Below are 13,545 nucleotides of genomic sequence, written 5' to 3' on the forward strand. Positions count from 1 at the left end.
ACGTAAGTCAGACAACATTGAATGTAAGTCGGACTACAGTAAGTCAGACAACATTGAACTTAAGTCAGACAACATTGAACATAAGTCAGACAACATTGAACGTAAGTCAGACAACATTGAACTTAAGTCGGACGACATTGAACGTAAGTCGGACAACATTGAACGTAAGTCAGACAACATTGAACGTAAGTCAGACAACATTGAACATAAGTCAGACGACATTGAACGTAAGTCGGACGACATTGAACGTAAGTCAGACGACTTTGAACGTAAGTCAGACAACATTGAATGTAAGTCGGACTACAGTAAGTCAGACAACATTGAAAGTAAGTCGGACGACATTGAACATAAGTCAAACTACATTGAACGTAAGTCGGACAACACTGAACGTAAGTCAAACTACATTGAACATAAATTGGACGACATTGAACGTAAGTCGGACGACATTGAACGTAAGTCGGACGACATTGAACATAAGTCAATTGAACATAAGTCAGACGACATTGAATGTAAGTCAGACTACATTGAACGTAAGTCAGAACGTAAGTCAAAATACATAGAACGTAAGTCACACTACATAGAACGTAAGTCGGATGACATTGAACGTAAGTCGGACGACATAGAACGTAAGTCGGACGACATTGAACGTAAGTCAGACTACATTGAAAGTAAGTCAAACTGCATTTAAAATCAAGTCAAAATACATTTAAAGTAAATCTAACTATATTTAAAGTATTTTAAAAACATTGAAAGAAAATAAAACTATATTTAAAGTAAGTCAAACTATATTTAAAATAAGTCAAACTATAGTTAAATCAAGTCACACTAAAATTAAAGTAAGTCAAACAACATTGAAAGTAATTCAAAATCCATTTAAAGTAATGAAGTAAAGAAACACATTGAAAGTAAGTCGTACTACATTGAAAGTAAGTCAAACTTCAGTAAAGTAAATCATTTTATGAATATTATTTATATGTGGTTTGATTTACATGTAGCATGTTTTAATATTTCAGAACAACATCTGCCTGCGCCAGTATGCATATTTACAATCATGTGGTCACATTGCTGATGTTATTGACAGAGTGAGTAAACAAGTCTTCAAATACTGATATAAAGTTATTTCTGAGCTTCAAAAATGATTTTATAATGGTAAATAAAGAAAGTTCCAGTTGGAGAATAATTAGGGACATTTTTAATGGATTATCAAAAGAAGGAAGGAAATGTTTCATTTAACGACGCACTCAACACATTTTATTTATGGTTATATGGCATTGAACATATGGTTAAGGACCACACAGATATTGAAGAAGGAAACCCGCTGTCACCACTTCATAAGCTACTCTTTTCGATTAGCAGCAAGGGATCTTTTATGTTCACCATCCCACAGACAGGATAGTACATACCACGACCTTTGTTACACCAGTTGTGGAGCACTGGCTGGAACGAGAAATAGCCCAGTGGATTAACAAAAAAGCAAAAGTAAGAAAATGTTCATTGCACAGGAATGAAAATCAGAACTTTATACAGTGAAAGTGGAATTCTTTCAAAACTTTACATTTTTCATGGTCCCTTTTTAAATATCAGTACAGAACATAACCGTGATGATACCCATTTAACAAGACTTTTTATTTGGTCCTAGTTGAGAGGGGTTTCACTTTATAAAATAATATATGTTTTTAAATATTGTATTCAAAGTGGTTCACATTTTAGTGCATTGAAATGTGTGTTTTTTTTCAGATTGTTCTTAAATGGATATTTCAAGAAGATGGCAAAAACCGGAAGATTTTAGCGTTACATGGTTACAATTATATCCCTACTCCAGTTTCATCAGCAGAGGTATGTCGCAGTTACGTGACAGTTATAAATAAATATAAATCACTTTGCACATCTAGGATTAAATGATTAAAAGCAAATGATATTTGGCAAGAAATAATGGTGCTAGTTTGCAGAAAATGAAGTTCGTCAAATGTGCATAATTTCCAGCCACATTCATACATGTGTGCAGGGGGAGAGTTTCAGGGGTTGAATAAATTTTTGTTTTCTCAATATATTTAGATTTATAATATAGGTAACATCCAGATTTTGTTATTTAGTAAAATTTGAAAAAAACAAGTTGTATGAAATATGATTTATTAATTATTATTTATTTGGAAAAGAAAATGGATGAAATACGATTTGTTAGTTATTATCTATTTGAAAAAACAAGTATTTAAAATACGATTTGTTAGTTATTATCTATTTGAAAAAACAAGTATTTGAAATACGATTGTTAGTTATTATCTATTTGAAAAAACAAGTATTTGAAATACGATTTGTTAGTTATTATCTATTTGAAAAAACAAGTATTTGAAATACGATTTGTTAGTTATTATCTATTTGAAAAAACAAGTATTTGAAATACGATTTGTTAGTTATTATCTATTTGAAAAAACAAGTATTTGAAATACGATTTGTTAGTTATTATCTACATGTATTTGAAAAAACAAGTATTTGAAATATGATTTGTTAGTTATTATGTTAGTTATTATCTATTTGAAAAAACAAGTATTTGAAATACGATTTGTTAGTTATTATCTATTTGAAAAAACAAGTATTTGAAATACGATTTGTTAGTTATTATCTATTTGAAAAAACAAGTATTTGAAATACGATTTGTTAGTTATTATCTATTTGAAAAAACAAGTATTTGAAATACGATTTGTTAGTTATTATCTACATGTATTTGAAAAAACAAGTATTTGAAATACGATTTGTTAGTTATTATCTACATGTATTTGAAAAAACAAGTATTTGAAATACGATTTGTTAGTTATTATCTATTTGAAAAAACAAGTATTTGAAATACGATTTGTTAGTTATTATCTATTTGAAAAAACAAGTATTTGAAATACGATTTGTTAGTTATTATCTACATGTATTTGAAAAAACAAGTATTTGAAATACGATTTGTTAGTTATTATCTACATGTATTTGAAAAAACAAGTATTTGAAATACGATTTGGTAGTTATTATCTACATGTATTTGAAAAAACAAGTATTTGAAATACGATTTGTTAGTTATTATCTATTTGAAAAAAACAAGTATTTGAAATACAATTTGTTAGTTATTATCTATTTGAAAAAACAAGTATTTGAAATACGATTTGTTAGTTATTATCTACATGTATTTGAAAAAACAAGTATTTGAAATACGATTTGTTAGTTATTATCTATTTGAAAAAACAAGTATTTGAAATACGATTTGTTAGTTATTATCTATTTGAAAAAACAAGTATTTGAAATACGATTTGTTAGTTATTATCTACATGTATTTGAAAAAACAAGTATTTGAAATACGATTTGTTAGTTATTATCTACATGTATTTGAAAAAACAAGTATTTGAAATACGATTTGTTAGTTATTATCTATTTGAAAAAACAAGTATTTGAAATACGATTTGTTAGTTATTATCTATTTGAAAAAACAAGTATTTGAAATACGATTTGTTAGTTATTATCTACATGTATTTGAAAAAACAAGTATTTGAAATACGATTTGTTAGTTATTATCTATTTGAAAAAAAACAAGTATTTGAAATACGATTTGTTAGTTATTATTCATTTGAATTTATTTTTCATGAAATATCATTTGTATGCTATTATCTGTTGACAAATTGTTGTTAATTACAATTTCTCCATGTTTGTAGGAATTCATCGAGTCGCAGGCTGAGATGTCTTCACAGTATGCATTTTACCAGATGCTGCCAGCCTACTATGTATGTTTAACTTTATATTAGCTGTTGTACAGATCACATTGAAAAAAACAAAAACATGGTCCAGAGTATATTGCCATTATTAAGACATTTCTGACGACCACAATCTTTTTTAGGACTAAAATTACCTCTCTGTTTTTTGGTGTGTATCTGTATGTTAATATATTTCTGTTGTTCTAATGTTCCTAAATGAAAAAAATAAAAAATATATATATATATATATTATTTATAATACACATGAATGGAACGAAGTACAGTGGACTCAGTCTAAACCTCTTTCACTTGGGACTAATAAAATATGCCAGTTTAGACAAGAGTGCTGGTGTACACAGAGTTCGTCTAGAGTTACAGTTCTTGCGATATACTGATCAGAAACTACCAAGGTAAATAAAACGTCACATTAACCAAACGTTATGTACTATGTGTAAGACATCGGTGAAAGCAAGGTCAAGCAATTCTTGTTTTAGTGATTGGTATAAACCTGAAAGATATTTGCATTTTTAAGAAATCAATCAAAATTAAGATAAACAAAATATGACGGGTTGTCAGTGAGAAGCGGGCTGGGAAGGGTCATTTGTATTTATGCAGGTACTAGTTTTAACAAAACAACAGATCGGTATGATACAATGCAGGTATGAAAACATACAAATAATAATCCGATTTATCTTGCTACCTACAGGTGTGGTTCATTGTTTATTAAGCCTTCAAAGAGGTGCAATTATTTCATAACACTTTCTTTGGTGTCCTAATTACTGGGGAACTGCCATCATTGTTTAAAAGGTGACCACTGACAGACAGTAGAGGTATGATCGCATGCCGGTGTAGACAGAGCTAATTACTACAGAAACCGTTCTTTTGTTCTTGAATTTGCATCCAACGTCCGGAATAGACAGAATCCGGTGTAGACAGAGTTTTATTCCTAATAAATTAATGATAGCTGGACCAGACTTTAAAACTGTGCCGGTTAACCCAGTATGCCGGTTTAGACAGATGCCGATTTGGACAGAGTCCACTGTATTAAGATATAAAATACTTTTCTGAGATAAACATTTCACCTGTTTTATTTGGGGGTTTTGGGGTGGGGGTTTTTAACTTGAGACATTTATGTTTATAACCCGTGATTGCTTTAGATAAAGACTTAAATGAGTATGCCATATGCCGTGCCCTTGCAGACCCAGATCCATCATTTCCACGAAGCTGTAGATCGATGTGACTTTGAGGCTGTTAAGTCACTGCTGTTCTTCACCGCCAAGAGGTCTTGTCTTGAACATTGTCTGGCAGATTCGAGAACCACAGTGAGTATTTAGTCTGTTCTGCTGGCATAACAGGTTACTTGCTGCTGTACAGAGCGATTAGAAAGATCACCCTCAGCACTTGTCACTAGCAAAATTGTTTTAAATATTAAATACAGGGCTTTACATTAACTCTCGGACCATTTCTTTCTGTTCAAGAAACTTATTATCAATGATAATTAAATTCCGTTGCACGATGTAATCAAACTACATATTCACTAACAGAGCTCATTCAACAATTGACATGTTTTATGATGCTATTCTGTATTTGTTTTACTAAAAGAAAATATGTTTGGCTCCACAAACACAATGTGGCTTGTTGCTAACAGTGTTTTCTCATCAGTTTGATCACTGATAACCATGGGTGATGGTGAGCCAGCACTTCATAAAGCTGTTTTTAATATTTCAGGGAGATGGTCAGCCAGTACTTCAGAAAGCTGTTTTTAATATTTCAGAGAGATGCACTGATTGAACTTCATAAAGCTGTTTTTAATATTTCGGGGGGATGGCAAGCCAGCACTTCATAAAGCTGTTTTTAATATTTCAGAGAGATGCTCTGATTGAACTTCATAAAGCTGTTTTTAATATTTCAGGGAGATGGCCAGCCAGCACTTCATAAACCTGTTTTTAATATTTCAGAGAGATGCTCTGATTGAACTTCATAAAGTTGTTTTTAATATTTCAGAAAGATGCTCCAATTCAAGTTCATAAAGCTGTTTTTAATATTTCAGAGAGATGCTCTGATTGAACTTCATAAAGCTGTTTTTAATATTTCAGGGAGATAGCCAGCCAGCACTTCAGAAAGCTGTTTTTAATATTTCAGAGAGCAATCTAATTAAAATTAGCTCCACTATTACATGTGGATCTAACAGCAGCCAGTTGGAGCTCATGTCCACCAATCAAAACCTTACTTGCAGAATCATGCTAGTGATTTGAAAATAATTTGAAAACATTCCAACTTATCCTGAGGGAATACGACATGTTTCATGTGAATTATGAATGCCTTATTTAGACCCGTAGAACTAACTTTAATCCGATTGCTAACAACACTGCGTAGTCTCCAATGTCCAAGTAACATTTCATCTGTAAATAATAATTTAAATATTGACCAATCACACTTCGCCTTTTATAACGTTATTTGGGAGCATACAAATTCTAAAAATATCGGCCAAGTCTATTTTAGTGGCCGCAGTACAGCGAACCATACCAATACGTACGGGATGGGTTATCAGTCTTCAATTTTACATTACAAATTATTTATTTATTAAAAAAACTAAAAACTAAATCAGTCTTCAGTTTTATATTCCAAATTATTTATTTATTAAAATAAAACATGTTTTAAGGCATCCGTAATTCACACGAAACATATATACCCTCAGGATAATTCGGAATGTTTTCAAATTATTTTTAAATCACTGGCATGATTCTGCAAGTAAGGTTTTGATTGGTGGACATGAGCTCCAACTGGCTGCTGTTAGATCAACATGTAATAGTGGAGCTAATTTTAATTAGATTGTTTAGAGATATACTCTGATTGAACTTCATAAAGCTGTTTTTAATATTTCAGAGATGCTCTGATTGAACTTCATAAAGCTATTTTTAATATTTCAGGGTGATGGTCAGCCAGCACTTCATAAAGCTGTTCTCCATGGTAACTATGAGATAACGGAACTGCTGGCAGAAACTCTCGTCTATCAACTGAAGCAGCGACTTGACTCTGTGAGAGATCAGGTGGGCATCTATCTAGAGTTATGTGCCCTTCCAGTACTGGAAGACGTATTTGTTAAGAGTATTATAGTTACTGCTTTTGTGAGAGTGATCTCGATTATAAAATAGTCCATATAATCTCGAAATACACATGACTCCTAATATCACTATCTGTAAAAGGTCTCAGCTGTGAATGAGCTAGTTTTATGTTCCAGACTTACTAAACCCTCATAAACAGTGACGCACTAACCAGTGGGATAAGTTTTTCTTTTTGATCATGATTTATATGATACGCCTTCTTGTTTCATGTATAAATGTCTGTCTCTTTCAAGGGAGATTTTTTTTCCTGGTCTTGTCATGTCAAAAAAGTGCAGACTCAGCAGTAAGGCCAGTGCTTCATAACTGGTGTATCAAAGGCTGTGGTATGTGTTTTCTGTCAGTTGAAAATTGGTTATAAAAGACATTGTCTGCTATCCTATAGGGTGCATACTACAAAATCAAATCCCATAGATGACAATAGTAACATATGTGGCTTAAACGCCAATCAATCAGCATAAATGCCACAGATATAAATACTACTACCCCTCACCTTTAAAGTGAATCCGAAAAAAGTAGGGGTCAAGCTGCTCACTTCAGAGATAACGGTAGCGTCTATGACTACCCTAGTTCCGCACAAAATTCGAGTACTTTTTTTTTTACAGGTACCCCATACATGTTTCAAGCACAAGGCTACTTGACACTGTGGTACTAGATGAAATAAAATTGCATACATTTTTTGCCCTGATGAAACTGGGGTTTTTTTTAATCACATTTATCACCAATCACAGGACTTATGGTTTTCACTTCTCTATCAAAGGTTGGGTGCACCTCGAACTTTGACCCAGCCGGTAGTTAATTGGTTTTGTACCACCAGTAGGAGTAACCTATAGGTTTCCTTTCTGACTCTCTAGATACAGTATCACATTAACAATATGATAGACAGCAAATTGTGGTATTGCAATTTAAAAAAATATATTTTATAAAAAAATAAAATAAAGATACATTGAGATAATATCTATGGATGCAACTGTCAACGGCAGTGAATAAGTTTCTGGTAGGCGAGATATTTAATTCTGTGGAATACTTGTTACATTGGGAGGTGGGGGGGGTGTGTGTGTGTAGCCCAGTGGTAAAGCATTCGCTTGATGCGCGGTTGGTCTGGGATCAATCCCCGTCGGTGGGCCCATTGGGCTATTTTTTGCTCCAGCCAGTGCACCACAACTGGTATATCAAAGGCCGTTGTATGTGCTATCCTGTCTGTGGGATGGTGCATATAAAAGATCCCTTGCTGCTAATCAAAAAGAGTAGCCCATTAAGTGGCGACAGTGGGTTTCCTCTCTCAATATCTTTGTGGTCCTTAACCATATGTCCGATGCCATTTAACCATAAATAAAATGTGTTGAGGGCGTTGTTAAATAAAACATTTCTTTCTTCTTTTTTTTTACTTGTTACATTGATTATCAATGTTTTGAAAACAAACTGTTCTGTGATTTAACACTACGACTTTCCTCCAGTCTTTCAGAACGGCTCTGCACTATGCGTATGCCCTGGAAGGAGGCAAGGAACTCGTCAACCTACTTCTCGATTACGGAGCATCGGAATTCACCATGGACAAGGTAGAGAGTCGTTCTGTGTCGGTTCACTTGCTGAGTTACACGACAATTTCATGTTTGAATTTCTTTTACAAAAGCTGCTTGTAGGTTGTACTGTTAACAAATAGCATGGCACATGGTCAAAGTTCAAAGTACCACAAACTGTAAATGGAGCATTGAATGTTCTCATGAATGCATGCCTGTGGGATGTGGTAAACCAACATTATTAAAAGTGAATCGTCCAATAATGCACTTACCATATTTAAGATACATCTAAAATTTCATGAAACATCCAGTATGGTCTCATCAAGTAGATAAGTAACTATTTACAAAGCAAGTTACCACTAGTGGCAGCCGAAAACTACAGTAATGAAATATGTAAACAGATAGTTGCTATTATTGTGCCAGTCAAGGTAAGCATGCATGTTTACAATTGGCTCACTACTACCATTAATCCGATCGACAAGTAACTTGTGTATACTCATCCAATGTTAACATACCAATTTGTTTTATAAAAACATACTCATGATAAACTTGGTGCAGTACAATTGTATTGTGTAGTGCAGCCTTTAGGATAGTCACTTTATAAAGTGGGACCGGCCTCGGTGGCGTCGTGGTTAGGCCATCGGTCTACAGGCTGGTAGGGACTGGGTTCGGATCCCAGTCGAGGCATGGGATTTTTAATCCAGATACCGACTCCAAACCCTGAGTGAGTGCTCCGCAAGGCTCAATGGGTTGGTGTAAACCACTTGTACCGACCAGTGATCCATAACTGGTTCAACAAAGGCCATGGTTTGTGCTATCCTGCCTGTGGGAAGCACAAATAAAAGATCCCTTACTGCCTGTCGTAAAAGAGTAGCCTATGTGGCGACAGCGGGTTTCCTCTAAAAAAAAAACCAGTGTCAAAATGACCATATGTTTGACGTCCAATAGCCGATGATAAGATAAAAAATCAATGTGCTCTTGTGGCGTCGTTAAATAAAACAAACTTTACTTTACTTTTTTTATAAAGTGGGTTTCATAGACCGATTTGATTGTAGTAGCTGTTGAAGAAAATAATTATAATATATTTTGTTTTTAGGACGGGCGATCTCCCCTCACGTTCAAAGACCGAAAGAGTCAGAGTTTAATGAATGAGCTGCTACAGTATCAGCTTCTGCAGGTACGAAATACTTTACTTGTGGCAAATGTTCATCTTGTTTAATGCTTGAAGATTCAAATCAACTTTTATTTATATATAACCATGCCCTATTTTGGGTGTGTTTTTAACTGCTAAAGGAAATAGCAGTACTATTTGTAGTGGTCTGGGCTTGGTAGGTGACGTGCATAGATGCCAACCTTTACTGATCAACACCTGTAAGACTTGTGGACAAAAATCCATAACAAATCCGTAAGCGAGGTGCAAAAAGACGGGGAACTGATGATTTTAAATTCAAGGCAACATGAAAATGAAAATCGAGACTATTAACAAGTTTAATTTTATTGGATCCCCAACACTGGTCACTTGTGGACATTTCAACTGTCACTCGTGCAAGCACCTCGTAAACCCCAGAGGCGGCCACTTTGATGTCACGACAACAGACGGTGCACCATGCGTGGTTGCTTCCTAGCTTGCTGTTCATTATAACGCCTTGGAATAGACCATTCCAAGACGACTGATACGTTCCGGCATATTGCTTGCGCTTCTTGGTTGGAGGTTCCATCCCGCTCAAAATTCGCATGTGGTGTGAATTTACAGTTGCTTTCCCGCACAGCATGGCATGCGCAAAAGATCAATTGAGACTTTGATTAGTGCACATATATCCGCTAAGTGGCACCTCTCGTCCAAAATAAATACAACAAAATGGCCGTTTCCAGATTCACGAAAATCACGAAGGATCACGAATGATGACTTGCTTAGATGATAATGAGTCATGTAACAATAATAATAATGAAAAAAAATGAAAACCTGAAAATGCGTGTTACCCGTAAGGAATTTGTCAAAGACTGTCAAATGCTAAAAAATGCGTAAGTCTTACTGGTGATCCGTAAGAGTTGACATGTATGGTGACGTGTATTACATCAGCAGCACTCTCAGAATGCTTGTTTTTTTATTAATCGAATAAGTTCATGAACACAAGATATTTCATTCTGCGGAATTCTTGTTAGTGTGGGGCGAGACGTAGCCCAGTGGTAAAGCACTCGATTGATGCGTGGTCGGTTTGGGATCGATCCCTGTCAGTGGACCCATTGGGCTATTTCTCACTCCAGCCAGTGTACCACGACTGGGACATCAAAGGCCGTAGTATGTTCTATCCTGTCTATGAGATGGTGCATATAAAAGATCCCTTGCTGCTAATCGAAAAGAGTAGCCCACAAAGTGGCGACTGCGGGTTTTCAATATCTGTGTGGTCCTTAACCATATGTCCAACACCATATAACCGCAAATAAAATGTGTTGAGTGCGTCGTTAAATAAAACATTTCCTTCCATCCTTCTTGTTTGTGTATCATGCTAAGTCTCCAACACATTTCATGCCCATACATATATAGTATGTATAGTTTATTCTGTTCATGTTATCCAATATTTAATTATGTATTATTTAACGATTGTCTGTTATTTCTTTTACATTCATCAGGGTATAAACATTAAAATCATCTGCAAACTGTGTGAATGGATTAAGTTTGCAGATGATGGGGGTTTTTTCATATCTAGATGAATAGAAATTACAGACAATCCTTATAATTAAATTTAAAGCATACTTACTAATAATAATGTTAGTTCATATTTTATTTTGCTATGTCTAGACCACTGGGATGACATTATATTGTAATGAATGTAATGGACATTGAATTATTCTGTATTATTATTATTAAGCTTACAAGTTGTACAATTTAAAGAGATTAAAAAACATTGTTTGATTTTCTAAATTATTTTACATCCACTTTCTTGTAATCTAGGATTTCCGCGACCCGGAACCGGATCCGTTTTCAGTTCCGATGCCGATACCGATCATTGGTTACCTCCTGAACTGCAACCACGTTCACCACCACCACCACCACCGCTCGGGCCCCTTCAGCCAGAAGCTGGCCGTGCTCCCGAGCCCCCAGTCCCCCGCACACCACCACCACCATTCGATGGAGGACGTGAAGATGAGCAAGGTGATGAGCAAATCAGCCACGTTCGCCTCACACCTGGCCAGCTGGCCGGAGACTGTGCGTGCCAAGTTCACTGGTCGGACGTACAGCAACGCACTGCAGAGTGGATACTACCAGGTCCCCACGGACGACGACCTTGACTGTCTCGACGCATTCTCCTACGGTGATGACTGCTTCGACACAGGCAGCGAGAACGATGATTTGTTGAACGGAAGAGATTTGAAAAAGTCATCGTCTTGTGTTATTCAATGAAAGTTTGTGGTTGGGTTTTGCTGAAGGTTTTGTGTAAGGAAGGAGAAATAAGAAATAAAGCTTATTCAATGAAAGTCCAATGATGTGTTTTGCTGGAGAAATGATAAATAAACGTTTTGATCTTCCTGTGTTGATGGTAGACACTGAGAATGATGGTTTATTGAACGGAAGACATTTGAAACGGTCATCACCTTGTGTTACACAGTGAAAGCCCTTTGTTGTGGTTTGCTGAAGCTTCAGATAAGGAAAGATCAATGACAAATAAACCGTCAATCTTCCTGTGAGAACGATGATTTGTTGAACAGAAGAGATTTGAAAAAATCATCATCTTGTGTTATAAAGTGAAAGTCCATGGTTTCGGTTTTGCTGGAGGAATGACAAATAAACATTTGATCTTCCTGTGTTGATGATAGATACTGAGATTGCCGCTCTGTTGAATGGAAGAGATTGGAAAAAGTCATCGTCCCATGTTCTACAGTGAAAGTCTGTTGTGTTTTGCTGAAGTTTCTTATAAGGAAGGTTGAATGAAATCTTTGATCTTCCTGTGTTGATGGTAGACGCTGACGATTATGATTTGTTTAATGGAAGAGATTTGAACAGGTCATCATCATCCTGTGTTATACAGTGAAAGACCATTGTTACAAGTATTTTGGATATAAGTGCATGGATATATTTTTGTAAGATTCACACTGCTTAACAAAACAAGCTCTTTTATCTGATGGTGGTTCCTTGCAAGAACGAACTTTCCACTGATGATGAGATTTTTTTAAATAGACAGTAAATTTAATGATTTATTTTTTTGAAACAGAAAGTAAATTTGATGATTTCTGTTTTGAAACAGAAAGTAAAGTTGATGAATGGTTTTTGAAACAGAAAGTAAAGTTGATGATTTCTTTTTGAAACAAAAAGTAAAGTTGATGAATGGTTTTTGAAACAGAAAGTAAATTTGATGATTTCTTTTTTGAAACAGAAAGTAAAGTTGATGATTTCTTTTTGAAACAGAAAGTAAAGTTGATGATTTCTGTTTTGAAACAGAAAGTAAAGTTGATGATTTCTGTTTTGAAACAGAAAGTAAATTTGATGGTTTCTTTAACAACAAAGATTTGAAAACATCTTTACACTGTGTTTACATTTTGCACAGAATGTAATTGACTGTGTTTTGAATGGCTTTCAGATGTGGAAGGAGGAATTACATTAAAAAGAAGATACTTCTGTGAAACATAATGTTTGATTTTCATAATTACAGTGATACAAGCAATGCGAGGGAAGATGATTAACATCTCTGTTCAGTGTTATGCAATAAATGTACACTGTAATATTAGTGTTGTGTTTGCTAAATGATGGCAAAACGTCATATTACTATTATTATGGTTTTTAAAAAATAATATCAGATGTACCATGTCTGTACTAAATATGACATCATGATTTGGCAAACATATAGAATGACATCACGTAGTTGAAATGATTTGCATTTACACCCGTTTTTATTGTTAAATTTTTTATAAAATATTATTTTAATACAATTCAGTATAGATTTTTTGGAATAGAATAAATAGAACTTAGTTTTTTCAAAATTACCTGTAAATATGACTAAAATAGGGCCATAGTAAGACTCGGAATAGTATGTAATTAGGTTACATCATTTCTGTATCCATGTACATAAATGGATATCAAAAATAAAAGGTTTTTAGCAAACAAAAAATAGCTAAGATATAATAAATGGAATAGCACAGTCAGTACCCATTTTTAATACAAAGTATGTCTTATTTGCAACA

General features: G+C 34.4%; 1 protein-coding gene across 1 annotated transcript in view; it reads left to right on the forward strand.

Moving 5' to 3' along the window:
• The window catches only part of LOC121388424, a 52,809-nt gene extending 39,723 nt beyond the window's left edge, over positions 1-13,086 (forward strand). The window contains exons 12-19 of the mRNA XM_041519734.1: positions 1,014-1,082; positions 1,738-1,836; positions 3,687-3,755; positions 4,925-5,047; positions 6,656-6,775; positions 8,305-8,406; positions 9,464-9,544; positions 11,321-13,086. Of these exons, the coding sequence (XP_041375668.1) occupies positions 1,014-1,082; positions 1,738-1,836; positions 3,687-3,755; positions 4,925-5,047; positions 6,656-6,775; positions 8,305-8,406; positions 9,464-9,544; positions 11,321-11,770 (1,113 nt within the window). The 3' untranslated portion in view covers positions 11,771-13,086. The remainder of the gene's footprint in view (positions 1-1,013; positions 1,083-1,737; positions 1,837-3,686; positions 3,756-4,924; positions 5,048-6,655; positions 6,776-8,304; positions 8,407-9,463; positions 9,545-11,320) is intronic.
• The last annotated feature ends 459 nt before the right edge of the window (positions 13,087-13,545 follow it).

This window comes from Gigantopelta aegis, chromosome 14 (genome assembly GCF_016097555.1).
Source record: "Gigantopelta aegis isolate Gae_Host chromosome 14, Gae_host_genome, whole genome shotgun sequence".
Taxonomy (NCBI): Eukaryota; Metazoa; Mollusca; class Gastropoda; order Neomphalida; family Peltospiridae; genus Gigantopelta; species Gigantopelta aegis.